Source organism: Spea bombifrons, chromosome 3 (assembly GCF_027358695.1).
Source record: "Spea bombifrons isolate aSpeBom1 chromosome 3, aSpeBom1.2.pri, whole genome shotgun sequence".
Taxonomy (NCBI): Eukaryota; Metazoa; Chordata; class Amphibia; order Anura; family Pelobatidae; genus Spea; species Spea bombifrons.
The window spans coordinates 83,874,878-83,902,816 of NC_071089.1; the positions used below are offsets into that span (position 1 = coordinate 83,874,878).

The 27,939-nt window shown below is 38.2% G+C and overlaps 1 protein-coding gene across 1 annotated transcript; it reads left to right on the forward strand.

Annotated features, from left to right (window-relative positions):
• Positions 1 to 223: 223 nt before the first annotated feature.
• TPRG1 (tumor protein p63 regulated 1) lies at positions 224 to 27,939 on the forward strand. The gene is made up of 5 exons (XM_053459526.1): positions 224 to 418; positions 2,629 to 2,720; positions 7,001 to 7,177; positions 25,812 to 25,965; positions 27,051 to 27,939. Exons 1-5 carry the CDS (start codon positions 233 to 235, stop codon positions 27,243 to 27,245), a joined length of 804 nt encoding a protein of 267 aa, XP_053315501.1. The 5' UTR covers positions 224 to 232; the 3' UTR covers positions 27,246 to 27,939.

The window sequence follows — 27,939 nt, forward strand, 5'->3', positions numbered from 1 at the left end:
GTTGCATTTTAATGACTTTTGGCACAAGTGAGTTTGCTCTGGATGCTGTGCTAGCTAGGCACAGTCCTGCATGGTGTAAATGGGATGGTTATAAGGGAGATCTGTCCCTGGTTGTGGTGCAGAGGAGCTGCCTGCCCCCTGGAACCACCCTTTGGCTAAGCATAGTTGGCTAAGGCCAGAATATGCCACCAATTTGAAATGTGCGTTTATTATTTTCTTCCAGATTTGAACTATGGCCCAGACTGTTAAGGGTGAGGATCTTCGTCCTGTGGAGTTGGGAGACCAAGATCTTTCTACAACGGAGGTTAAACTAGACCCACAGAGCACACAAGAGCCGATGGAAAAGGGACAGCTCCAGAACGCTGAATCTGTTTCTTCAAACCAGAATTTCCTGCTAAGAAAGTTCTTTGTTGCCAGGGTAAAGATTATTATCCAGAATGTTATGTCATATAAATGTGTTTGAATATTTATTCACTTCCCCATATGTGGTGGGGAACAAAAATGATATATGCAGTTATAATCAAAACTAATTGGTGATTGCATAATTTATACATTTTCTAAAAGTGGTAGATACAAGAAAAAAATATTTATGGACGTTAGTAGGAACTGTTATAGAAAACACGCATGCAGTTTCACTAGAGATGCATTAAATATTTCATAATAAGTGACAGACTTTTGGCATACTGCAAAACTTGCCTTCTAGACATGTTTGAGATGGGCATTGTCTCAGGTTATTTTTTTTAAAATATCACTTTAACTAACTCAACTAGCCCATCTACTCTAACTAACTTCTACCTGTTCTCTAAGAGCCCCCTTGTGGCTGCCCACTCTGCTTCTCTAGCCACTTGAACTCATTCATCTTTTTTTTTACCCGATTTTCTTTGTATCCCAATCGAATCCCCATCCAACCTTTTTCGATGCTCACACCCTTACCCTAAGGAGGGAAAAACATTCTTAAGACTCTGCTATGGTTACCTGTTTTTCTTCAAAAGTTGGGTCTCATCTCTGGTAGTGTAGATGCTAAGAGGTTCATCCAGGTACAGACTTGTATATCACTGCTTACTTGTGATCCTTGACTAAGTTGGCCATGCGTAAAGCACATTAAAGTAGATGAGAATACATTCAACAAATCACCAGTGTAACCATGCATTATGTTAATGTTTCAGATGACCACCAGGGACATGATAACCCAGAGGTTTTTACTCTTAATTAATGGCTTGTCTAAAGATTTTGGGGGAGCAATGTTACAGATGTCTGTGCCACAACAGCCACTCAGGTGATGTGCCAATCTGTGCAATGCATTTTGGAATCATAAATGAAGCACAAGCTTTGTCTTTCTTTAATTCTTAGTTTCTGTAATAGGATTTAATATAAAATCATCATTCTAATTTTAATTCTGCTAAAAATGTTGGCACTGTAACACATACAGTATTTGTTTTTTTACTTGTTTTAGGACAGAGTTTAATAATGCATGAAAGTAATGAATTTAGAAATCAAAACTTTGGCAGTAAACATCATGACACATTACAAGTAATGCTCAGCCATAAGGTTAAAAGTTAGTAGAATAGAAAATCATTACAGTTTAATTTCAACACAAAGGTGAATGTTGCCCCAACCGTTATGATTCAATATCTTAATCATTGTGGAATATTTTGTGGCTATTTTTTTAAAGCCTAAAGTGCAGTGGTTCTGGTGAAATGTTGTGGTCAGAATGTCCTTAGTACTCTTGAGTAAGAACCAAAGTAGACCTCTAAGTCCCGAGTCTTCGTCCTCTGGGGTGGTATGACCCCAACCCCTTTTCTTTAACTCCCTGGCCAAAAGGAGTAACAGATCTCTTTGACACCTGTCCCCAAGGAGCCACTGACATTTTTAAGCGGATGGAGACCAAAAGAACAGCCCATCCCAGCAAAATAAACAGGTTCAGTGGATCATTGCAACATATGATGGTTTGAAATAAACATTAAATAAAAACTGTGCATGAAATCACACGTGCACATGTAAAAGGTGCCATAATTGAGGATGTAAAAACTGGGGAAAATGGCATTATTTGAATAAACCCTTGGCTGGTATTATAAAAATGAATCATCCACCTGCCACTTAAAAGGCCATGGCTGAATAAAATATATACTGTATGTATATATGTATATATATTGTATGTGTGTGTATGTGTATATATATATATATATATATATATATATATATATAATTATATATAAACATGGTGTACACCTCACCACATAGAAAATGCGGAGCACACCGAAGTTGGGCCTCCTTGGGGTCTTAGAAGCACCTACCTGAGCTTTAAGACCAGAAGATTTTCCCCTTATCACAGGTACTTGCTCTCAGCCAAAAGGCAAAAGTGAATAGTTTTTAGCTAATGCTTAAAGAGGAAGAGGCTAACATTAAAATAGTCTACTTTGTGTGTTGGCAATTTTGTTATGTTATTATATGTGATCAGTCAAAGTTGTGAGGGTTTTTGTTTGGGAAAAAGAGCCTATTGTTGTTTTTAGTTATGTTATATTTTATCTCCTCATTTGTGAAGCATTGTGTTAAGTCAAGAAAAACTTTTTTAAATTGAATTTATGAGAGGGGTGAAAAATACTTTAATTTTGCATGTTATCTTCACAGCCAGGAGCTTTTGACCAAGCTACTGAAGATCTGAAAAACCAAGTGGTGACAAAGGAGAAGGAAACTGTAAACAGCGCCTGGCTTTTAGTTGAGTGAGTATGCTTTTCTCCGCTGTGGTTAAATGAAGCAGTATCACTGCTTATAACATCAGAGATGTTGTTGCAGACTTCAGCGATCATTTCCTTGTCTACACGTGATAGAGACTGGTAAATGCTCTAGCACAATTAGCGTTTTGTGCCAACTCTGCATTGGCACTGGAATCATTTGTTTATAGGTAAATACATCCCCAGTAGGTAGCTGTTGAAGAAACATAATGACAAAAACAGTGAAGCGCCATTGATGACACCTTAATCGGGAATAGAGATACATTCTGTAATTAAGGCACTGAGCAGGTGGCAGGGAACAGCTTGCAGAGGGATATATTGTACACACTATATCTGAGCATGCTTTCCTTTGTTAAAGAGACAGACACATTTAAGAATTCAAAATGAGTTTATGTATTATGGAGGAAATTTCACTCCATACGAGTAATGAAAAGTTTCTGTTATGTTAAGTTTCTGTTATGTCTTAAGCATAATGTACCTTTAGATTTGTATATGTCTCTTGGGGTCACCTACCACTTCTAGTCCATGGACCATCACTCTACATGTCTGGGAATGTATGAATGCTTGGGGACTGAAAGGTTTGGAGGTCTAGGGTAGTAGTCTACTACAGATATCTGCTTGTTTGTGCATGTGGGACCCAAGGTACCAGGTTATCACTTATTTTGGTACTCTAAGATTCTTGCAATGTGTGAATCAGTGGTAAGCAGCCCTGCTAGATCTCCAGAATGGATATCTGGGATCAACACCTAGTTATGTTTGTACTTCCCGAAACCCCACTGTTATATAATCAATATAGTGAGAGTATAGGTTTCCAGTGGTGAGGGATGGCTTAGGGGTCTGCAAGTTAGATGTCACTGGGGTTTAGGAAAGGCCAATGTCATTGAGCTACTCTTGCTAGAAGGCAGTTGGTACCTCATAAAGCATTGGTACTGTGGGAAATCCCTGATAAATGAATTAACAGTCCCTCTTATTAGAGAACTGCACTAGGGTTGGCCTTTCATAATGCATCAAATGAATGGTCCCATGGATTAGGAAATGTAACAAAAAAAGTGAGTAGGATAAAGCAGCAATTAAAAGAACTTCCGTGGAGGTGGGCTGCCTCTCCAAGTACCTTCTCTGTGTATTTTCGACATACAATAGGGGGTGCACAGTTAAAGAGGGAGATAAAATAAAACATAATAGTACAGATAGCAATATGCGACCTTCCAGCCACAGTAGTGTTCAAGGGTGTGTCACAATCTAATAGGTCCACTGGTATATTAAAAAGGAGAAAGACTATCGTCAAATATAGTCAAATTTAATACAGCAAAGGATTAAAATTGCGCAGGATGAAAAGCATAAAAAAGCTGAACACAAAACACCAGGAACACTACCTGCTGAGGAGCATCTGCAAGACACAAAGCACCACCTTGAAGCCAGTGAAATCGATCACCAGGCCTCTGAAACGTAAAATAGACGTCTACTATCTGCACTTTTGGGTTTTATCTCCCTCAGTAACTGTGCCAGGAAATTAAGTAGTTAAGTAGCAGACAGGCTCTGTGTCCAACTGACCAGACCACTTCTCTGCTGCCTATTTGTCGCCATCTGGTGACCAAGGATTAAATATACAGTATACTCACAGTTACATTCTCTGGAACATTTTATAATGTGAATCACAGTGATTTTCAGTATGGCCTAGCTCCCATGACTAGAATAAATATCTTCGGTTGTTTTCTTCAATGGATAAGATTACTTCATCGCTCCAAGGTCCTTCATGAGATTGGGATTATTCATTACAGAGGGAGTTTGCAAGAGAGTCGTGTTTTAAAGGCCAGGCCTGTCAAATCTCTCATGCCATAAGGGGTGAAGTAGCCTATATGGATAATGTATAGTTCAATCATGAAAGGGACAGTTAATTGTCCCTCATACCCCAGAAAAGAAGAACACATGTTAAAGTACTATGTGAGTGCGTTAACAAATAAAGTATTTACCTGACCTAGAAGTTGCAGTCCTGCTGCAGCAGCTGCCCTCCTGCTCTATGGTCCAACAATTCTTGCCACTGATTGGCTGCTTGAAGCACTCAATCACTGACAGGAAGATGCTCCCATTAAAATCATTGGGTTGACTTTTCACACATGTGCACAGGGGTATCAACAGAACTTCACCCACAGGATTCGCCAAGCCAGTGCTGTGGCAGCTGACTGGAGGTGAGTATATCACATGCTACATTCAATTTGGCATTTAGCTACAGGGTGGGGAATGGCGCAAATGTATAAATAGGGATTCTGCAGAATTCCGGATGCATTTGCAAAACGGACAACACAAAAAAATGAAAGGGGCCACAAGGCTATCTTATGCATTAATGTGCATATGATGGCTTTTCTCTCCCTTTAAGGTCACTTTCAGAAAATAACACTGATTTACCTATACATTTATTCTGGAACAACAGATCTCATACAGAACGAACTAGCAAGGAGTTGTCCATCATAATGCATGACATGGTCAAGTAAGTCGAAACTGCATCTCTCCTACAAACTCCACTTTACGTTAAACACACAGTAACATTCAAGAAGCCTTTACCCCAAATAAATGGTAAACAGATAAGTATAACAAAGATGGGAAATAGTGATTTGTAAAGAATACTTTAATTACGATTGCCCGAGAACCTGCTTTGTAGACTATATACTTAGATTCCCCATGAATATTTTAATTGTAATTTTACATGCTATGAATATACAATTCTTTGCTCATTTCAGTTCATCCATTATTCCCTAATTACAAGGGGTGGTGTGTTAGATCCTTTGATTTTGCTGAAAAACTGCCTATTTTTTTCTTGTTTTCATGTTCTCAAGCTCTGTCAGAATCTTTCTAAATGAAGCCCTATAGTCACTAAAACCTGTGAGGTTTTACAGTTTTATTCATAATCCAGATGGGAGATATTTTTTAAACAAATTTTCAGAATGAGTAATCAGTATCACCATAACGTCAGAATAAAAAGCTGTCACAAAATTAGTTTGGTTATATTTGCGAGTTTAGGATTTTGCTGCCATCTTGAGGACGTAGACAGACTCAACATTGCATAATCAGTATATACTAGTATAGTGAAACAACCAGATGGCTTGCTCAATGTTGTTATTGTGAATTTAGCAGAAAAGTAGCCCCCTCTCTGTTTTTTCCTAACCTGACAAGTTTCAACCCAAGTGAAAGCCCAGCGACATGGACCAGTTATATAACAATGGAAAGCACAATGGCTACATAACATGCAGTGCATATGATCTATTCTTGTCCAATACATGCTCATTAATGAGACTCAATTATGGTGGAAAGGTCCTTTTTAATTCTAGACAACCTAGTGGAAATAGTTGGAACTGCATTTACAACATACAAAGCTTTGTGGCTTAGAGTCCTTTAGCCGCAAGCAGCTCCAGTCTAAGGATCACCATCAGACCTAGTGTTACAAAAAGGGGTGACCAAAAGCTCTGGCCATTGAAAATGTGTAGAAGCCGGAGCGAGTTTATACATTTCCCAAGCAAAGTTATTATAGATTTATATGAATAAGCAAGGACCAAAATGGTAAAGTAGAGAAAGAGGAGTCAGGTCTGTTATGATTTGCACTCCTCCATTCCTAATGAGGGGGACTGAACCAGATGTTCACAACTATGAGAAATACGTGTGAAAAACTATATGCAATGTAATGATTTATTTTCTCTTATGTTTAATGTAGCTAAATAAGAGAAGAAAAAACAAACAAAAACTTGGCATTAATCAACAGAGCATAAAACCTGCCTGAAATACCATATGGCAGATTTTGAAATTTCATACTACTGGTTGTAAACCAGTTTTGGTCATTTATTTAAACCACCTGTTGTTTTCCACAATATGCAGCATGCTACAGAACTTTCAGAAACCTTTTAAATTAACAACCCATCTGAAAATGCCTGATGAGTGGGTGGAGGTATCATTTAAGCAGGTTAAATGGCCTAAGAGGTCCCCTCAGAACATGTAGGAGAGGTCAGGCACACATTCCTCTTCAACTTGTATGATTTTAATGCACCTTGTTTATTAATAAACTTGTGATAAAGTATTGTGTTTCTTTGTTTATGTGTAATTATCAATTTTCATAAATTGTACTTAAGATGTCGCACCTCTACATTTCTTTTAAGCTTAGGCCCCTAAAAAGCTACAACCACCCCTTCCTCAGACGCATGTTCATCTCAACAGAAGCGACATCAAATGCAAGTTGTTTATGGAAACTGTACATTATATATAGTTATTCTTTCTCTATTTAGGGTTGATCACTGGAATAATGAGAAGGAGCGGGTTGTTCTCTTAACTGAGAAAAGCCTTTTTATCTGCAAATATGACTTCATCATGCTTTGCTGCCAGCAGATACAGAAGGTCCCTCTGAACTTCATAGACCGGATATGTACAGGACCGTTCTCATTCCCTCCTAAATCTCTTGATAAGTAAGTATTACATTTATTTATAAAGCACCGGCAGATTCCGCAGCGCTGTTAGAGTCAGTAGAACAATTTAGAAACACATACAATAACAAACTGGTGCAAAGGAGAGGAGGGCCCAGCTCTTGCGAGCTTACAATCTAGTCGGGAGGAGTGAGACAATAGGAGAGGACTGTTTGGATGGGGATGAGTTGATCTGGTTCCGATGATGTGTTGAAGCTGTTGATTGTTCAGATGGCTTGATTAAGATGATGGTTGGGAGTACTGGAAAGGAATGTTGTACGCTTCCCTGAACAGGTGGGTTTTCAGAGAGGTTTTGAAAGTTGCGTACGAGGCAGAAAGTCTGACGGAACGGGGAAGGGAATTCCACAGGAGGGGAGCGGCGCGGGTGAAATCCTGAACAAGGGAGTAGGAAGAGGTAACAACAGTAGAAGATAGCCGCAGGTTGTGAGAGGAGCAAAGGGGGCAGGTAGGTAGTATGGAATATTTATGTGGCCTGATAGTCTAGTATTTTGGATGCCTGATCATTGTACAGCATTTTAATGATGCTGTTCTACTTAGACCTGTGAATTAAAGACAAGACTTCTAAGATCCTAATTACTTATGTAAACACAACACATAAACCTTTAACCTGTTATCATTGTAGACCAGTAGAGGTCTCTGGAGTCGCATGAAATGAGCAGATATATTGATGCTATATTCCACTATAACCAAAGACTTACAGAAAGCTGTAGCATTGGTACAAGATCAAATCTACGCACTGAATTTATTCCTCTTTAGCCTTCTACATGCCCCTAGGATGCCAATCCCTAGATATCTGATAAGGCTGACACTTGTAGGGTTTCTTAGTTAAAGGGTATATTTTTTTATTATTTGTATCAGATTAAATGTATTTTTATTCTTATTTTATTTATTTTTCAAAACGGTTCTAGTTTTTGCATTGTATAGTGTTTTTAGACAGCTGCATATTAGCCAATTGGGTGCGTTCTAGCTCTTTTATCATAGCCTTATCTACTAGATAAACTCCTTATCACACTGCCTTGTGTGTGGGGGGCAGATTGACAGAGTGTACAAGCAGGATTTAGCATTAGTGTTGCCATAAAGCATCGGCTCAGTGTGATGTTTGAGCAGAGAATGTCACCCAAAATATCACTGACAACGACGAGAGCCTCCAATTCTGGAAATACACAATGTTTATAGAGCAACTTAACTAAAACCAAGTTTTAATGCTCGGTTTTAATGCTCAGCTGAATTACCGTATACAGCACTTTATTTCATACACAAAGTCCTCCCAAAAGACGTATAGAGTCTTGATCCTGGAAATGATTACTGTTGATTATAATGGATCCACAGGCAGAGAGTCCTTGAGGCTTCACCAGTGGTGGGCTTCAGATTGAATGTAGACAGGTTGGGGTGATCAAGAAATTAATAATCTTTTACCCCTGAGCTATGGTGGAAGAGGTAAAGTCAACCGTAGGCAAAGAGCTAATCTCAAATTAAACAGACATTTGACTTTTCTAGGTTACTGCAATCAATAGCCAAACCGTGACAACTGTGGATACTGTGGGTTCTGTTTTTCTTACTTGGGCGTGGGGGACACACTTTTATCTATTCATTATTATGTATTCCTATACTGTACCACTGGTTTAGTACAGAAACCCCTCCCTGAGCAAGATAATTACACGGAAGATTGTGAATGGATACACGCAGGTATGCCAGTTACCGAGTCCCAGCAAGCCCCTGCCTGTCCCACATTCCTGGCATTGGAAAAAAGTTTTGCTTTTTTTTTTTATTCATGATCCCAGTAATTTCATAGCATAATAGCATAATATATTATTAGAATTGAGAGGATGATACTGTTTCTTTTCTCAGTGTGTTCCCTACAGCACTTTTTTCCCCACTAGTTTACCATACATTTCAATTGTATGTTTTATCAGTGCTCGGTATTATCATTGTACAGCGCTTTGGCATATGATGGCACTATGTAAAAAAATAAGAATAACCATATGATCCTGCTGGTTGTCTTATTTGTTAAAAGACAGTCTGAGCATCTACTCCCTTACACTTGTTTTTATTTATTTATTTATTTATGTTATGTGGCTATGTATACATTTAGATGAAATTTGCCCAAATTATACAGTACTTGGCTGTAACTTAGCAAACAAAACTGCATAGGGCAACATAATCAGATTGTTCCAGGTCCCTGACACCTAGAGCCCCTTCCTCTCTAGACCACTTACCGACTTTGGAAAGGTGGTCCGTTCTTCCGCTACTCCTTCGTTACTTGGCTCAGCCTAGAAGTAAAGAGGGTGGCAGGACATGCAAACCCATTCTCTAGTCTGGAGGGCCAGCAGTGCAAAACAGCACGAGAGAAATAAGAGCATTTACACATGAAGTCATGAAGAGATTAAGATATGGCAGAGGTTTGCTTTTTGTGGGTACTCCATTCGGCGGTATTCAAAACTAGGGTAATTCTAGCGCAGTATGCACGTGAGCTGCCCTATTATGGTTTGTCGTGCCAGTAGATGTACTTGACTTAAAATGAGCATCACAATGTATGAGATGAATAAGTATGAAAGCACAACCATGTTTGTTCTATCTGACTTAGAATTTATAAATATAAACAGATTAGCTGATTTATATGTGATGTTCTGAAGCATAGACTTGCCAGAGGGTAATGGGTGGGTACACTCTGCTGAGGTAGTATAGTGAACATAAAGGAAATCTTTAAAGCAATGTTGTCTGTAAGCATTGTCTTCTTTAATAAAAATATAAAAATAATAACAAAATCAAATGACTTTATGAAGGTATAATTAACACTGCAACTGGAAATACAATATAGACATGTGGATACATGCTGAATGGATGTCAATATGATCAGTATTGTTAACAATATTTGGCCAATGTGATGACATTTTGCTGAACTATGATCCAGTCGGCTGTAGAGCTATTCTGCAGCAGATTCCTGTTTTGCAATAAACAGGTTTTAAGCATTATATTTTTGGATTTTTCTAGATGCACACAGTGATTTAAGATCACTGCTGATGTGTTTGTTTCTTATTATTGGCTTACAATAACAGGACATTATATGCATGGGACTGTTATTACTAGTACACACTTGCTTCTATATGGACATTTATTGTACAGAGGGTGTGTCATTTATTTTTGCACTTAGCTTTTTTCTTTATAACATGGAGACAGATGAAGGTAGTTGTATTTTGTTTTCCCTCTTTGTCCTATATGGAAGTTGGCTTTATAATGTTTAAGTCAATTTGGAGGCAATTGGTGAATTTATTTTTGTTTGTTTTAAAGGTTTAGTGATTTTTGTTTATTTGTTGATTTTCACCTCTGCATATTAAGGTGGTCCAACATAATGTGCACGCAATTATCTCCTGTGCCAATTACCTAAAGTAGCCAAACTCTGTTTCTGATTGTTAGAATAACTGAGGATGATGGGAAATGCAGTCCAACAATAGCTGCAAACGCACAGAATTGCTACTTTATCAATTCTTTACATGGTGATAGGCTTAGTGCTCAAATGAAATGTAGCCGATGTAGAATGGCCTGGTAAGGCATGATGCACCTTGACCTGGTATTTGTATTTAGGGTCTAAGGAGTGGTCAACACCAGTTCACAAGCAAATCTGTGTTCAGGCTTCATTGACCTGTTGCTCATCTTGCTAGCACTGCCAGCTGTCAATGGCAAAATAATAATAATAATAATAAAATTATTGCTGGCATCCCACACTGCCACAGTCCCTGGGGAGAGGTGCTGACCACTATTGGCAATCCAGCACAAGTGCTCACTTTGCCAAGTTTTCCAAGTGATTTATTGATTCTTAATTTTGTCACATTTAACTCTAATTATTGATAGCAAACTTCCTAGTCTTTTGGTTGAAAACCTACATATTGTGTACATACAATGTAACCATCCATGAGAACTAAGTGAAGCAAATATATAGTATGTGGGCATTACAATGTGCTCTTTATTTTTTGGGCGTAAACTATTTATCTTTGTTTCTTTAAGTTGTTTAGCAACAAGCCATCTTTTTTTATCCTGTACTATCTGCTGTTGGGTTTTAATACTGAGAAAATATTATTATGAAATTGTTTTCTTTTTGCAACTTGCCATTTAATTTGGTGGAACATGCTTGTTTGCTTTTTTGAGTTCTATGGTCTGGGTGGCTCACATAATGACTGTTTTGTATGTGCAGTATGTGTAACATGCTTTTCTTATTACAATATTATTTTGTGGTCTGTTTGTATTCCATGTGCCCTGCCTTGGGATTTATTTACACCTTATTAGAGCTGCAGTTTTGTAATCTCCTTAACCAGGATACAAAAAAGTGAAGCGCATATTGATCTGTCAACAGTTCAGGATTGATAGCAACTATTTAGATAAAATTGTTGTCCAGTGTATTGTAAGTAATTCAGAGATACATTGTTTACACCGTGGATCAACAGTTGACGAATATAAAAGTTAGGGGACTTAAAAATGGACCCAGCTTTAGGAGTGAAGAAGCAATACATCCATAAAGATGAATGTACCAAAGCACAAAAGTATGGTGTCAATGGTGAACATGTAGGAGCCATGCCTGTCCTTAGGACCTACCATGGTTTATCTGCAATATAACATGTAATGCTCAGGAAGGGTCTTAAACATGTATTATACCTTACATGACAATACAGCACAGGATTCCCATGTAATGGCCATTAAAAGCATATAATTTAAGACTCTCTGAAATTATGACAACCAAAGCCCAGACAGGATTAATCTTAAGTAGTTCTTAAAAGTTAATTTAAGCAATTTTGAAAGTTCCATCTTGATGTTTATGAGTTCAATAGGTGTATTCACTAACCCATCAGTTTGCATGAGAATTGAACATTTCAAATCGCCAATTTCATTGTGCATTGTAGTGAGATAAATCGGTGAGATCACTTTGGTTGGCATTTAATGGTGCATAGTAAGTCCAGGGGGTTGAAATGTTCCCCGATTGGTGAGTATACTCCAAAGTGCTCACATCTGCATCCCATTTCACTTGGTAATTTTGTTTTCTCTCATGAATATGAGACTAGTCATGTACTGAGGAATCTGCACTTGCAAACTGACATTAAGAATTCTATGCGTTATCTAAAATATGTGGGCGAAAAATAATTCCAGCCCTTGGATATAAATACCGGTAAGTCTATAATGCAAGTAGCATCAAGCTGCGTTTTCAAGTCTCTTAATATAGAGGTGCTATATGTCAAGGTTAGGACCAATTAAAACGACTTGGCAAGTGGTAATTTACACAGCATTTTGTTGTGCCTGCATTATTAAAATGCAGAATAACCAACTGTTTTCTAAAATGACAACTGTACTTAAATAGTAAAGCGAATAAAGGCAATATAGCCCACAGTAAGTGATATTCATGGAAACCTTAAGTCTATACAGGGACCAGAAGAAGTGAGACCATACATCGAAAAAGATGCTAGGCACTCAGTACTGTAACTTACACAGTACTGTCTATTAATGGTATATTGATTTTGGCTTTCTAATATTAATATTCTTTAAGCACAACATACATACAGAAGTATGGTATTTCATAGTGAATTGATCTGTTAGTTATATACAGTAGGATTGTACCCTGTCACATCATACATAATTGTCACATAAATTGAGCTACACATTATAGAGGATGAATCCTAGCACAATAGATATGATACTGTTGAAATATAGCAGCTGCCTTTCCTGGAATAGCTTTTCCATTCATCAAAAACAATAAAAAAAAAATAAAAAAAAATTAAGCATCTCTTTCATATGTCAAAAGACATATATTCTCAGCGATAAAATAAATTTGATTTCAATTCCATATGCAGTAGTGTTTCATAAATTATCTTTATTACATAATGTATGGGTAATTTTAGTAGAATAATAGTGTAATTCTGTAATAGAATTGAGATGAAAGTTGACTTATATTAGTCATTTATGACATTTTATACCAATAGTTAATTCCTGAATGTAAAAGAAAACAACAATATTAATGACAACACTATATGAATAATATTGCATGTAATAAAACAATGTCAGAATAGTGTAATATACTTACCACCTTGGTGACCATAGCCTTAGTAGTAAATTTATTAATACAGGAGTGAGCAGAAATACCAGGAATCCCCTGTCATCAGAAACAATAAGGGAATAATCATTAAGGGCACATAAGGTGCACAAACTAATCACGTTAACTAATATCAAACTAGCTGTGTCCACCATTTTAATATGGAGGGTTAGATAAGTGACAAAGTATATTTAAGTCTTTGATAGTTTTCCAGTTTTCAAAATCCCTGAAGGCTGTCTTTTGAACGACTGTGCCCTATATAATGAGATCAGATTAGGCCAGAGGGCCATAGAAGATATATATAGTTGATATGAAGGCCTTCCATTCCAAGACATTTAAGTATACAAACTTGTAACATAAAGGATTTACGAGATTGACATGTCTTAACCCAATAATCAACTCAGCGTGGGGGGGTAGAAATCAGATTTCGTAAATCAGACATCCAGTAGAAGTTTTGCCACAGTCTGACTATATCATTAACAAAACAACAATGTTGCATTTGCATACCGTGAATATGGCGGGTCGGTATGCATCCTCATATATTTAGAAAACATGGATGGTTTCTCATACATCTCTGTAGAATACATTTTCCATAAGGCACCCTGGGTGCAGAGCTACAGGCTGTAGGCCAGTAATCAATAAACTGATGACAGGTAAGTGTATACGGTGTATGATGCATGCTGTGTACCCTGACTTAGGGATGCAGTTTATGTATTTAATGGTAGTTAAGAGGGATGTGAATGTGAGTGTCACATGAGATCATGTTCCGAATGCCGCTGCTGGGATTTCAAGTACCAAATTCCTTGGATTGTTTAATTGACCATGCCTCGGTGGCAAGGCTCCAAGAATGGCCCATGTTTCGTCGGGGTGTGGCAGGTCGAGTAATGCCCAGTGTGGTCTGATGATAGGGCCATCAAGAACAGGATTGCTAAGCATGTACTAACATTCCACACAGAGCAGCAGAAATACCTTTAGTGTTTGTATCTTTCTACTTGTCATGGTTTCGATCTTTAAGCAGTAGTAGTTATTTTAATGTCTAATAAACTTTCTAACTTTCTTAGAAATCCCATTATAAATATACCATAGATGGATGCATCTTTGTTTCCTATCCTCTTCATATGCATAATAATTTCTCTCTATAAGGGGGTATCTGCTCTATCTATAAAGGGTTAGAATACACTGTATCACCTTTAGCCACAATTTCCAGCTTCACAGATGTAAAATCGCCTTTTTTTTCATATCCCCAAGACTATTATAGTGATTAAAATTACACAGAGAGTGGTAGATAAGTGGAACGGCCTCTCTGCAGAAGTTGTAAAGGTTAATACAGTAAACATGTATGATATATGGCTATCCTGAATATGAGAGAAGACCATGGACCAATTAAGGCTTGCGTCTTATACAGCAGTAAAAAAAGGGGCAAACTAGAAGGGCCCAATGGTTCCTACCTGATGTCAAATTCTATGTTTTAAAAAGCAAAAGTCATGATCTGTCAGTGGCTGAATAAATACATTTAGTTATGCTAAAAACTGTGACGGAGATTGCCCCCCCCCCTTAGCACTCACACACAATTACCCTTATCAATGTGCAGTCATTTCATTTTACAATACGATAGATATAACCAGTTACCATTTTAAAAATAAATAAATACATCTGCGATATCTGAGCCAATGTATATGTACGGTTCATACAGCTCCTGCAGATGTCCATTACGTGAAATGTAATTGCCAGACTATATTGCTTTCTTAGCAGGGGTTAGTTGTATGGCGGTAGTGGTTTGGCAGGCGATTAGAGGAAATAGCAGGGTCCTGGGATATGTCTACTGTGATCCTCAATGTGCCGCTTATCCTAAGTGAGTCTGTTGCCTGCTTGGCAGGTATTTGAAGCACGCGGATACCTGAACGGGAGAAGCAGTGTGCTGAATCATCATTCTTACTGCAGCACGTGTGGTGCAAATGTTTAACTCTATGGGCAACAGTGAGAAACCCTCATAAACATGAAATGCAGCTGAGCCGTCAATCATGTGCATTTTAGGATGACTGTACTTGAATAGATAGTTATTTATACAGTGTTTATAACCTACACTATGACCAATAGTGAATACGATATTCCGTATCCATATACATCATACAGTAAATCTGTATTACGGCTAGGTTAGTGCCTGGACTGTCTCTATCTACTGTACGAACACCATCGAGGAGCATCATTAAAATTCCACTTATTTTTAGTTTTAGATAGTTTTATTGGCCATTTATTTCGCCAAAGGCTGGAAGACACCAGATGCCCTCTTTTAAAACTCCACAGCGGGTGGTGATTTTAATTGATATTGGTATCACCAGCACAATAGCACTGAGGATTATACTGTGCCATGGAGGAGTTGTTGGCTCTGATGTTATCGGGTAATGAAATTCATTATTCAAAATATGTTAAATAGGAGGATATATGTAACTTAGAAACGCCAACGGAACCTGGTTGATTTAAGCATATTTGAGAGAAAAGCTCTCCTATGCACTATAACTCATGTGTGGCTAGCTGTTGGTTCGAAAGTGCTACTGATATAAAGTGCAAGCATTCTATGACAAGCCATTTGCGACATTCAAAAGTGCCTGGAAAAACATTTTTTATTTGAGATAAACTTCTGTGATGTAGTTTCCCTTAAAGTAATAGTGCAACTTTTTATAATCTATTGGGTATATCTGTTGTCCGTATTTGATTAGTTGTACAATCCACTTCTGTTAGGTGCGGAGTAGTAAGTGTGGTTTGTGGTAGGACCATTCTAGCTATTATTACAAGTTTAAGCGCTAATGGTTTTTAAGCCTTAAGTTAGGTTTCAAAAGAAACAAATGCAAAATAATAAATATAATGAACTCCTAGCAAGAAGATATGAGTGAGGCTGGTAGCATTATAAAGATCTGGTACCTCTGAGGGTTTATACCTGATCATTGTGTCTCTACCTGAATAATCATATTAATTCTAATTTTCATGTAATGTAACCACAGTTGTAGAGATTTCCCTTATAATCTACACTGATTTCATCATCCGGTTTGGGCTTTAATTAACATTATACCCTAGCCATGTTCTGTATGGAGTTCCAGGTGGCTCAGATCCTAACAGAATCTCCGAGACAGGCAGTGAAAAGGTTTAATATTGTGAGGGTCCTCAGGGTCAACTCATTTAGAAAGTTCAGACATGGTGATAAATGTTTAACAAATCCATGTGTTTTCAGCAAGAAAAAAAGGGAGGTGTGTAGTCCTCAAAAAGCAATTGCTTAGCAACAAGCTTAGTTAATAATATCCAATGTAGCGATAAATGTGTCTGATATTGCAGATTTAACGTCATAAAGAATTTTGAAAGAACCTGAAGTAAGACTGCCCGCTGTGTAACATGTTGGGACTGGTTGAAGAATGACATATTCCCTTTGGAATTATGCGGGGTTCTTTATTAAAAGAAAAAAAATGGAAGCTACGGTATTTACACACCCCGGTTAAAACCAATACCGCACTTTACTTAAAATCCACACAGACTTAATAGTTCATAAAGCAAACAAACGCTCTTTAACATTTTCCCTTCTCTCTTGTTTTACTTTGGCAGTTGTTGGACTAGTAAAAGAGGTACATTTTAGTCAGGAAGAAATTATTTGACAACTAGCTCCATATTGCAATGCAGGGCCAATCTTTAATATTGATTGGACCTTGGGCAAGCATTTGCTTTGGTCCTCCGCTCCAACACCAAAAAACAAGGACACATGAAAACATAGCTTTTTCAGGTATAGATTAAATGAAAAAGACTTACAAGCCCTGTATTTGCAGGTATTACTAAATGAGACATGAAACTTGGCATTGAGGGTGTAGGTGAAATAATGCATGGAAACCCTAAATTTAAGACATAGATCACAGGTCTAAAACCCCAAAGGCCAGCCCTGGCACCCAGATAGCACATATAGGACTTGTCCCAGTACCGGATTGCCTCCACAGAACCTGTTCGGCATCCGGGTTGGATGCACAGGACTTGACATCTTTGCCCCAATCAGCCTCCCTGTTCCATCTTTGCCCCAAACAGCCTGCCTGCGCCATATTTGCCCCCTCACTTACATATCCATTCTATCACACATACTAATTTATTCACACATGCTTATTCCTACAACCCCCCCACCCATACTTGCATACTTCCACACAGGCCCACAGCATACCTCTACGTTGCTTGCATACTCTTGCAAAGAACTTCTCTTTTACCACACAGGGGAAGCAAGAACGAAGCAAAGTCATGTGACATAACGTCCCTTTGGCGGTGCAAGAGAGTTTGCTCGCAACGCAGAAGCAGCTGGCTCGTACGGAAGGGATTGCCGAGGCCCTGCGACCAGGCCGTAGAGTAGCGGGTCCAGTAACAGTTAAAGTGTCAGAGTCAACTTTTATTTCCAGTTCTGTGCTCTTCATAGTGCAGTCCAGAGAGTGAACGGGAGATCTCTGCTAGATGAGCACAGATCTCCTTTGTGGGCAAACATACCCATCCACGTGTTGCTCTTTAGGATGGAAAGTGCCTGTATTTTCCTCTTTTCTAAGAGCTCAGAATGCTTGGTGGGTATGAGTGTTCTTTAGCCCTAAAAGTCACAAAAATTGGTTCATATTGTTCTAAATACTACCATACTCAATTATTTAAAACCTGCCCTTTCTCTAATGATGCATAGACCAAGTGGTGTGTCGCCCTAACATTAAAATATTGAATATTAAATGCTTTATTTCTGTCATGCTAAATGCTTCTATCTCAGCCAGATTGTGGGGTTAACATCTGATTTTCTTTTATCACATACCCATATACTGTATATATACAGTACAGTTCAAAGGTTTGGGGTAACAATGTCTAGCAGTAACATAACAGCAAAATGTTTTTCTAATAATCAATTAGCCTTCTAAACTTGGACTAGCTAACACAATGTGACATTAGAACACAGGAGTGGTGATTGCTGATAAATATCCTCTGTACGCCTATGAAGATCTAAAAAATTGGGCGTTATCAGCTGCAATAGTCATTTAAAACATTTAAAGTTACTTTAATAGAAAAATGTGTGTTTCTTTCATTTCTAAGCGACCTCAAACTTTTGAATAGTGTATATGTGTAAAGTGAAAATTAAGCATTTACCACCAATTAAAGCCAACCATGCATTTCAGAGTTACACCACTAGAGGTCTTAGTGTCTTGAGAAAATGCAGCACGATTCCATCTAATTATACATAGTTGTCAACAGGTAGTCTCAAACGACATTTTAAAAAGATATTAGAATTTCTAAAAAGATTTCATTTTCATAAAACAATGATATATCATCAAATTCCTCAATTAGAACAGTTGCTGATATAGGTAAAACATGTACACATGGCTTTATAATGATAGCACATTGAAATCAATGTGTGCTTTTCCTGTAATGAAAAGCAGCCTTGGGAAATAGTGATTTTCTGAATGGTGCAAAGGTTGCTGTGAAGTTGACCTTTTCACCAGTTTGATCACAATTATATGAATATTGCTTCATTAGAAACCTACAGGTGTATTATAGACATGGGTGCCAAAAAAACCAACATTTTATTTGCAATTCAAGATATCTCATAATTCTTTGAAATATTTGAGAACGTGGCCTTCCTAGAACCATAGGGCAAGTGTCTGAGCCTTTAAATAATAAGACATATGAGTGAAATATTAGAGGAAGCACTGATTTATAGGATTACAAGTGTGTTACAAGCTTCTGTGATCTCCTATGGCGTTCTTCATCCTGTCAGTGATAGCCAATCTAGAGGATTATACCCTGGTCAAGCGCCAGTTTTAAACCAGGCTTTCAAACACTATGTACTGTTCCTGGAGAATGAACAGTGTGTCCATAGCCTCATATTTCTAGAGAAATAGGCAGCCAAGAGTATGTTTACTGTATATTGCGGAATCTGTTCACATACTTGGAGGCCTAGCGTAAAACACTGAGGCATTGCTGAGAGCTGGGTTGAGGGGACCCTGCCATTATTCACATATATGATTATATTATGGGGCAAAAATCACCAAAATAAGGTACCCTACACATGCCCAGCAATAAACAGTGGATAGATATTGAAATATTATGGTATATACAGGATACATAAGAGGAAAAAAATTAGCCACACAGAATATCCAAAGGAGTATAGCGAGATTGGGTTCGTTGTGTTTTGATCACAAGTATTATGTGCAGTGAGAGAATGAGGCGAGTGGAAAATGTCCCTTTAGCTTCCAGAGGTTTTTTGAGAAAAAAAAACGAACTATACAGACTCGTATACAGGTACAAACTTCAGATTCCATTTATCCAATGTGATGAAAAAAATATGAGGTTATGTGATTTCTTCATATGTTACCAGCTATGCTCGTTGTTTTACACATCTGCACAGACAAATGTTTCCTATTAAACATGGAATTAGCTGTACCATATACATTGTTACTCTAAGACTTGTAGACCAATTTTTGTAAGACAGACTTGATATGAGAAAAAATTTGTCCACAGGGTGGTTATCAGTATGGGTTTTAGGGACCACAAAACACAAACGTGGCAAAACCTTTTTTTTTTTTTTTTTAATGGACATTAATGTCCTAAATAACAGACCAGGCTGAATTCCTTCATGAATTTACAAGTGGGGAAATATAATTTAAAAGGGACATTTGGTTATCATATGCATTGTAGTGTTCCATTTATTTGTAGATTTGTGCGGAGGACTGAACCCATGTACTGATTTACTGATGTACGGTATTAAAATATGTATACAGGCGATATGGCAGATTTTGATTAAATGGTGCAATAACCATGGCAGCGGAGGTTGTTAAATATTCTGGAATTTAAGAAAAGGAAAATTGAGAAGTAGCAATTTTACCTGCTACCTCAATAGGGAACATTAAGGCCAGTGATTTCACCATCGACCCATCTACCAGTGTTTAAAGTGGCTTGCCTGTGTAATTGTCATTTTGTCCAAATAGAGCATGGTTTAACTCTGACATATTTGCATAGGACAAAGCTGATAGCTAGAAATTTCAGTCTTTTTTTCCACACTTGAGTCTTTTCAATGTAAAGCAGTTTGCTAAAAGGCATTCTGACGTTCCATATTTTCAAATGAATCTATCAACCTTTAGGCAGGTCCTTCGATTTAGTAATTCCAGCCATGCTGGTTAAAGCTAACAAACAGTTAAGGGGAAGTAGGTTAAGGCTCAAAAACATGCTGGTGAAAAGCCAGGTGAGCAAAGATCACATAAAGGAGCACCTGCCTACAGGTTTGTAAGAGCCTTGGGGGCATGGATAGACTCGAGACACTGTGCAATGTCTGACACAGTGCCAGCGTTTTTTCCCTCTTGTCATGGAAAACATTTCATTTGAGGTCATTCAGCCAACAAAATACCACTTAATACCCTCTGTGATGCCAGCTCTGTCACTTTCTTTGTTTTCTCAAAGTAAACAAAGGAGTCACATTTCTAGAGGTGAGATGGGGGGCCTTCTCTTATAACAATGAAGGAGGCTTTCAGGAGATCGCTAAGTAAAGGCAGGCCGCGTACCTCCCTTTTTCTGCGTGCATACCTTCCCTACACACCCAACATTTACTGCAAGAGACTCTCCTTGTAAATCTCTCCTCTCCTTGGGGCTATGCTTTTATTTTGTGTAATTCTGTGAAAAGACTCCATAAAGGTGCAGCTATAATTAGGTTAAATATATGTGTGCATACACAGTACATGTAAGTAATTTTTTTCTTTAAGCAAGCAGCCCATGAAGTGTGATTGAAGGTACCAGAATAGGAAAGACGTAGGAAAGACGTAGTACTCCCCTTTAAAAGAGAGGGAGAAAAAAAATCGATTAGAGTATTAAGTTGGTGTCCCCTGGATCTTACCTGAATTACTCCCAGTATATGTGAAGTGTATTTCAATCATTGTGATAGTCGTCCAAAAAGATTATATGGTATTCTAGAATTGCATGCCTAATCACTAATAGTAATGACATTGGAATGGAATTTATTCTTGTATCCCACAAGACAGCCTCCTAGTCCCACCTTGCTCACAGCACTGTTGTGTGTATTCACCAAGGGGAGAGTTGACAAGTATTATTTTGCAGCTTCTTGACTGCACTATATATTACAAAGATCCAAGCCCTGTGAGCTGTATGAAAATATTGTTTGGCCCTGTGTAATCCACAGTAAGATTTCTTCAAAGTATCCTTGCCAATTAAATCATACATTATGCAGGACCAGCTGGAGAAACTTGCCAGTTTTTGGCCCTTGGTGAGAAATAGTGCTAACCTTCCTGCCAACTCTTCCTTTGTGGAACAAACCATTTTATTCCTAGTTAAATGCCCAAACCTTTGGCAGAAACTATTCTTTTATCAAGTAAAATTTTGCTCCATTTATATTTTTGCCACAGGCTCAGTAGAAATTGAAAACACTTCTTGTGATTAAAGATTCAGAGGAAAGAATTAAAGTAAGTGCTAAAGAGTCTTTAGCACTTACACTCTTACCGAAATTATACAAAAACATCTGTAGCCATGTGTGCTTATGACTGATGTGGCAGTTATGGGCTTAGATCAATGACCTGTTCCTGCAATGAGGCCTCAGCTTGTAAACTACACCAGGACCTCTCAGCTTCAACACGGCCACCCACTCTAGCCAGACAAGCACCTAGTCAACATCAATAAAAAATGACCTTCCAGATAAACTGAGCCCCTGAACATGAAGAAATAAATGCAGCAACTTACTGACAGTGGAAACCATTCCCAAATGCACATTAATAGGATTTTATCAGCTGTTTTCAAGCAGTAATTGAAAAATGCTAATAAGTAAAGGACCTGTAGGTATTCTCTACTATTGTCTAAGCACTAGCTCCAGATTGTGTGACCCTGAAAATCAGACCCCTCATCCTAACAATGGAATAAATTAAAAGTAAAATAAAAATAATCTCTTCTACCAAGTATGAAAATGTTAAGCCTAATTATTTCAGTGATGATTTCCATCTGGTATTGAAGGGGTTGCAAAAAATGCATACCTTTTTATTTAAGGACAGATGGGCAAACACTGAATAGTTTGAACATAAGTAAATTTGTATAAAAGAGCACTTGTACACAAAGCTGTTAACAGTCCATTGTGCCTTATGTTTAGTGGACTAGGGCCAAGCAGTTCCATTAAACACACATACCGACGTTTCACTGAACTGGGTTTGTGTTTCCAGATACAAAGAAAACCCCCAAATACTGAAATAAAACTGTTCTCTTATAAAAGCGTGCACTGAAATCTGTGTGTGTATGCGTGTGTGTTTTTTCTCCTCCATCAAGATATATAATCTTTTAAAGAGGATTACATACAAAAATTATTAGGTTTCAACTTTCATTTATAAATGCAAATTTTTCCTTTTGGTACAATAGTTAATTTGTGCCAAGTGTCTTAAAATCCAGTATAGAGTGTCTGGGTAGATGAGGTAAGGGAAGAATGTGATATTTGGTACTATTAATAAAACCACAAAATAGAGTTTAAGTTGGTCAGAAACCTAGCATAATTGTCAACTACTGGACATAATGAGAATTCCCTGAGAGGGTCTTACTTGTATAAAGAATGTTCTAACAAAGACTTTACAGGATATCTGAAAATGTGTGTTTATGTGTTCCAGGCATATAACTCTTAAATGATTTAAACCAGGGGCGTAACTAGAAGCCTCAGGGCCCGGGTGCGAGAATCTGTTATGGGCCCCCCCCACCCCCCAAAAAACATGATTTTTACACAACAATTTTTTTTCCAACAAATTACATATTGAATCATATTTGTCAAATTTTTCAACTTTTTACAATAACAGAATACCACATTACAATCCCAGGAACCAAAAGTGTTAAAAGGCCAAAATAAGTAGCAGGGAATGGACAGAATATTAACTCCTCACCATCCATGTATGCTAGATAAAGATTACATCAGAGCTCGGCAGATGTATGAGATAGAATCTTTTGTGATGGGATTGGAAGTACATCGATACACTAAAAAAGTCATGTCACATCTGAAGCCACAATTTAGTGCCACTAATAATTTTTAATAAAATATGCAGATTGAATATTTTGTCCACTGAAGTGACTACAAATTCAGAAAGGGCGTTTTATCTCTGGGTAAAAAAAATTGCCTAACATTAGGGTGCAGTCTTTCCTCCTTCTGACCCTGACCATGGTACTCTCCCCCTTAATCATCCCCAGAGTCCCCTTGTCCCTCATTCACTAAACCATACCTCTTACTCCCTGTAGTTCGTGTATAGATCAACTGAATAAGACATAAAAACCCTGTATTTACAGGTATACATAAATAAGGCTTAAAAACAAATATAGATCACCCTATCACGTGATATGTGTTCAAATTAAAAAGTGAAAATTAAAAATAATAAACAAGACTCCCCTAGCAATGCACTGCAGCAACCCGACAAAACACTCCTCAGGATGTTCAAGACCAGACGTAATCAAAGAAAAAGGGACGCATATACATAGGGCATAATCAAAGAAAAAGGAGCGCATGTACATAGGGCATAATCAAAGAAAAAGGGGCGCATGTACATAGGGTGTAATCAAAGAAAAAGGGGCGCATGTACATAGGGTGTAATCAAAGAAAAAGGGGCGCATGTACATAGGGCCCCTTTTGTACATGCGCCTCTTTTTCTTTGAATACATAAATAATGTATGGAAGCATAGCATAGCGGATATAGATCAACAGAATAACACACAAACCCAGCATTGCAGATATAGATCAAATAGAATTCACATAAAAACTCTGCATTAAAGGTATATTTAAAACCCGCTAAATTATAGGCATAGATCACAGGTCGCACACCCCAAAGCCAGCCCTGGCGTCCATACTGCCCACATAGAACCAGACCAGCACCCAGATAACACACGTAGGGTTTGCCATCTTTGTCCCCAAACAGCCCATCCTGTGCCTGGATGTGTTTATATATGTGTCTAGACAAATATATCTATATAAAAAGAAGTCTAGTAATCTCCATTTTTTAAAATAATTAAAAAAAAACTATGCAGTTTGTCCCCCTCCACAGACACACAGATAGATTTCTTTTTATATTTATAATTTAATTAATAATTGAATAATAATTTAATGACATATACACACATACAATTTTTTATTTTTTTTAAATACATTATTTTACTGACCTACCTACTTCTACTTTGGGGCCCTGATAGATGCAGACCGCTGTATTATTTTTAAACAGAATGTCAGTGAGTGACAACATCTGGTGCTCCAGCAGTCTGTGTGAGGGGGCGGAGCTTTCACCCCTCATGCTGCTCTCATTACGTTGCTCCTGCAGTCTGAGCATGAGGGGGCGGAGCTTTCACCCCTCACACTGCTCTAATCACTAGGTGGCCGTTGCCAGCTCCGTGGCACGGCTTGCCTTATTAAAAAAAAAAAAAAAAAAAAAACGTAAAAAGGTTTCGGGCGGCCCCTTGGCTTGGGCCCCCCTTCCACCGGGTCCCGATTTCGGGCGGCCCCTTGGCTTGGGCCCCCCTGCCGCCGGGGCCCGATTTCGTGCGGCCCCTTGGCTTGGGCCCCCCTGCCGCCGGGGCCCGGTCGCAGTCGCGACCCCTGCGACCCCGGTAGGTACGCCACTGATTTAAACATACTTTGGATATAGTAATAAAGACTTCAAATAAATACCAACGTGTTTTGATACAGTCGTGTGAAAAAGAAAGTACACCCTCTTTGAATTCTATGGTTTTACATATCAACACATTATAACGATCAACTATTCCTTAGCAGGTCTAAACATTAGGTAACTACAACCTCAGATGAACAACAACACATAACAACGTCATGATTTATTCAACAAAAATAAAGCATAAATGGAAAAGCAATGTGTGCTTGATAGCCTTTTTCTAATTGTGCTGTCATGATTTTTAACATGCTGAGGCCTGTAGAGTCTGAGATGTAACTCTTGGGTTTTTTGCCATTCCTCTGAGCATTGTACGGTCTGACCTTGGGGTGAATTTGCTGGAACCTCCACTCCTGGGAAGATTGGCAACTGTCTTGAATAATCTTTCTCACTGTAGAATGATGTACTTCAAATAGTTCAGAAATCTCCTTATAACTCTTCCCTGATTGATGGGCACCAGAAGCTTGTGGGGACTAAATATCAGTCAATGCTGTGCTCCAATGGAACATCAGCATCGAAAGAGTTAAAAAAGAAAATTAAATTTTTTTAAAAATTAATTAAAAAAAAAACCCCAGCACTGACCTGAAAGTCCAGGGTGCTTCCAGGTCAAATGCTGTGAGTTTAGTAAGTGGGCTGATGATGATCAGATCACTCCTGACCAACTTAGTTTAAAAAAAATCCTGGCTCCTAACTTTTTTACCTGGCGCCTAGATTCACAACAAAGCCCTGCGTTATACTGAAGAAGGTACTCTACATTTGTAGTTACTACAATAAATATACACTATGTTTCTGACTGTACACAGGGTCAGATACAAAGAAATGTATTTGTGCATAAATAAAAGTGGTAATTTGTGGATATTGAGCAATGATCTCATTTCCCTAGGAGAGAAGGAGAGGGACTCAGAATTTATTGGGACAAACTGCGTGAGCCATCCTTCCTGTCTCGCTGGAATCCTTTATCTGGAGATCTTCCCTACACTACCTTCACAGAGCACCCTTTGAAAAACTGCTCAGAACAATTCTCAAATATTTGCCTGGTGAGTAACCCTTAAGAGAACTCTCTACTTTTCAACCTTACCTAGGGCTCTGCAATTAACAGCTGATTACTGGGCCTTACAGTCAGTTTTTAATCTACAGTTGAGGAGGGTGGCATTTGGTCCTGCTCATTCCGCAGCTTCCTCCTTAGTGATTTAGTGTGACATTTAACAGAAAACGGGTTTGAGGCAATGTAGGCTGCTGGGATGACTGCAACAGTCTCAGATTATTATGTAGGATATTTTACTACAGTCTGAAAGAATACTGAGCTACTTCTGATCACTAAACTGTTGGAGCCAATGCCTACTCATGTTCCAAAATGTCTTCAAGTAAGCTGGTTTAAGACAATTTTGGACTGAAATTATATGGGAATGTGGATCATTGTAGATAAATACAAACATGGAGACAGGTTTTTTTTTTTTGCAACCTATTGATGTTGTCCCATCGCCTTTATGGAGCATTGTTGGGATGTATAAAAGCAAAACTATTTCTTGTCATTTCTAATCATAGCAAAGCCTTCTGAATTTCACTGGGGTGTGGGTGGGAATAAAGGATTTCCAGTCTCACTTTTATTTGTATATGTACTGCATGAAAATTTGACAAGGACAGTAAAGCTGAGTAGGTAGGTGGAAGAGGGGGCCATGATTGCTGTGTAATTAAATCACAAATATGGCCACTACAGAATGGCATTTGTACAGCTATGACAGGTGCTCTGTGGAATTCAGATCCGTAGGCTGCAGTGCGCACCCTCTGCACTATGTAGGAGGGAGACATTTTTTGCCTGAAACATGAACACCACAGCTTTAGTTAAATCTCACAAATAGAAACCAGCACATATTTTAAAAAACGCTTTAGGTCAAGAGTTTGATCTTGACGTCTAATCAAAAGCAACTACAGTGGACTTCTTTATAAGAGTTCTCCATGAAGGGTCATAATTATACCAGGTGTATAGAAATTATGTCACTAAATGTGTACAGCGTCTCGTCAACATCCTTGTCCATTATTGTTTTCCTGTCGGTTGCCACAACCCTTGCTGCTAAGATCCATATATTAGACATATTTATGTATACTTTTCTTTTCTCTCCAGTTGTCAAGCTTTAATAATCACCTTGTCGATGCCGTCCAAGCAGCACATAAGGCGGACCCAGTTCCAGGCAGAGCTAATGGAGCACTGATCCTAAACCAACCTCTTCTAATTGAGACCTATGTCGGTGTCTTGTCGTTTATTGGAAACCGGAACAAGCTTGGTTACTCATTGGCAAGAGGCAGCGTGGGATTTTAAGTAATTATGCTACCGTGATACATTCGCCAAGCGCAGTGCCAGTTACCGTTATATTTTGTTTTCTAATCACTGAGAGCCAACAGAGAGCTTTCTAGCCAGTGTCAAACTACTATTCCCATGATGCTTGGCAAGCCTAACCACAAATTTAGCAGGGCCCAAGCAACATGGAAACTGAAGTTCCACAGCAATAAGATGAAGTCCCTGCCCTACCCTTGAGAACAGTCATCACCTTTTATTTCATAATGACTCATAATGGATTATGAGATGTACCTGTAGGCTATCTCTGCTACGGACCATTTACAGCTACTTAATGTCATCAAAAAATGCAATTACTCTTCCAGTCTATTATAAGAAAGCAGCTACAACATAATACACAGTTCAGTGTACTGGTACCATAAATACATGACACTGGAAAACACAATGACAACTTTGCCATTCTCATAAAGTTTTGTTTTTTTCATGTTAGAGCTGTATGGAGAAAGCTACTCAATGCACATGATGCACAAGAGAGAATTGTTATTGTTGATTGATGTTTTTATGCTTGAAACTTGGTGTCTGAACCGAGAAATGAGCTGTTAGAGATGAAATCAGTTTTTGGGTCGACTTCCTCTGTGACTATCTGCATTAATCAGCATCTGCTCAAAACATATTCAACCACTGAGAATAATAAAATATACATCTTTAAAATTGGAAA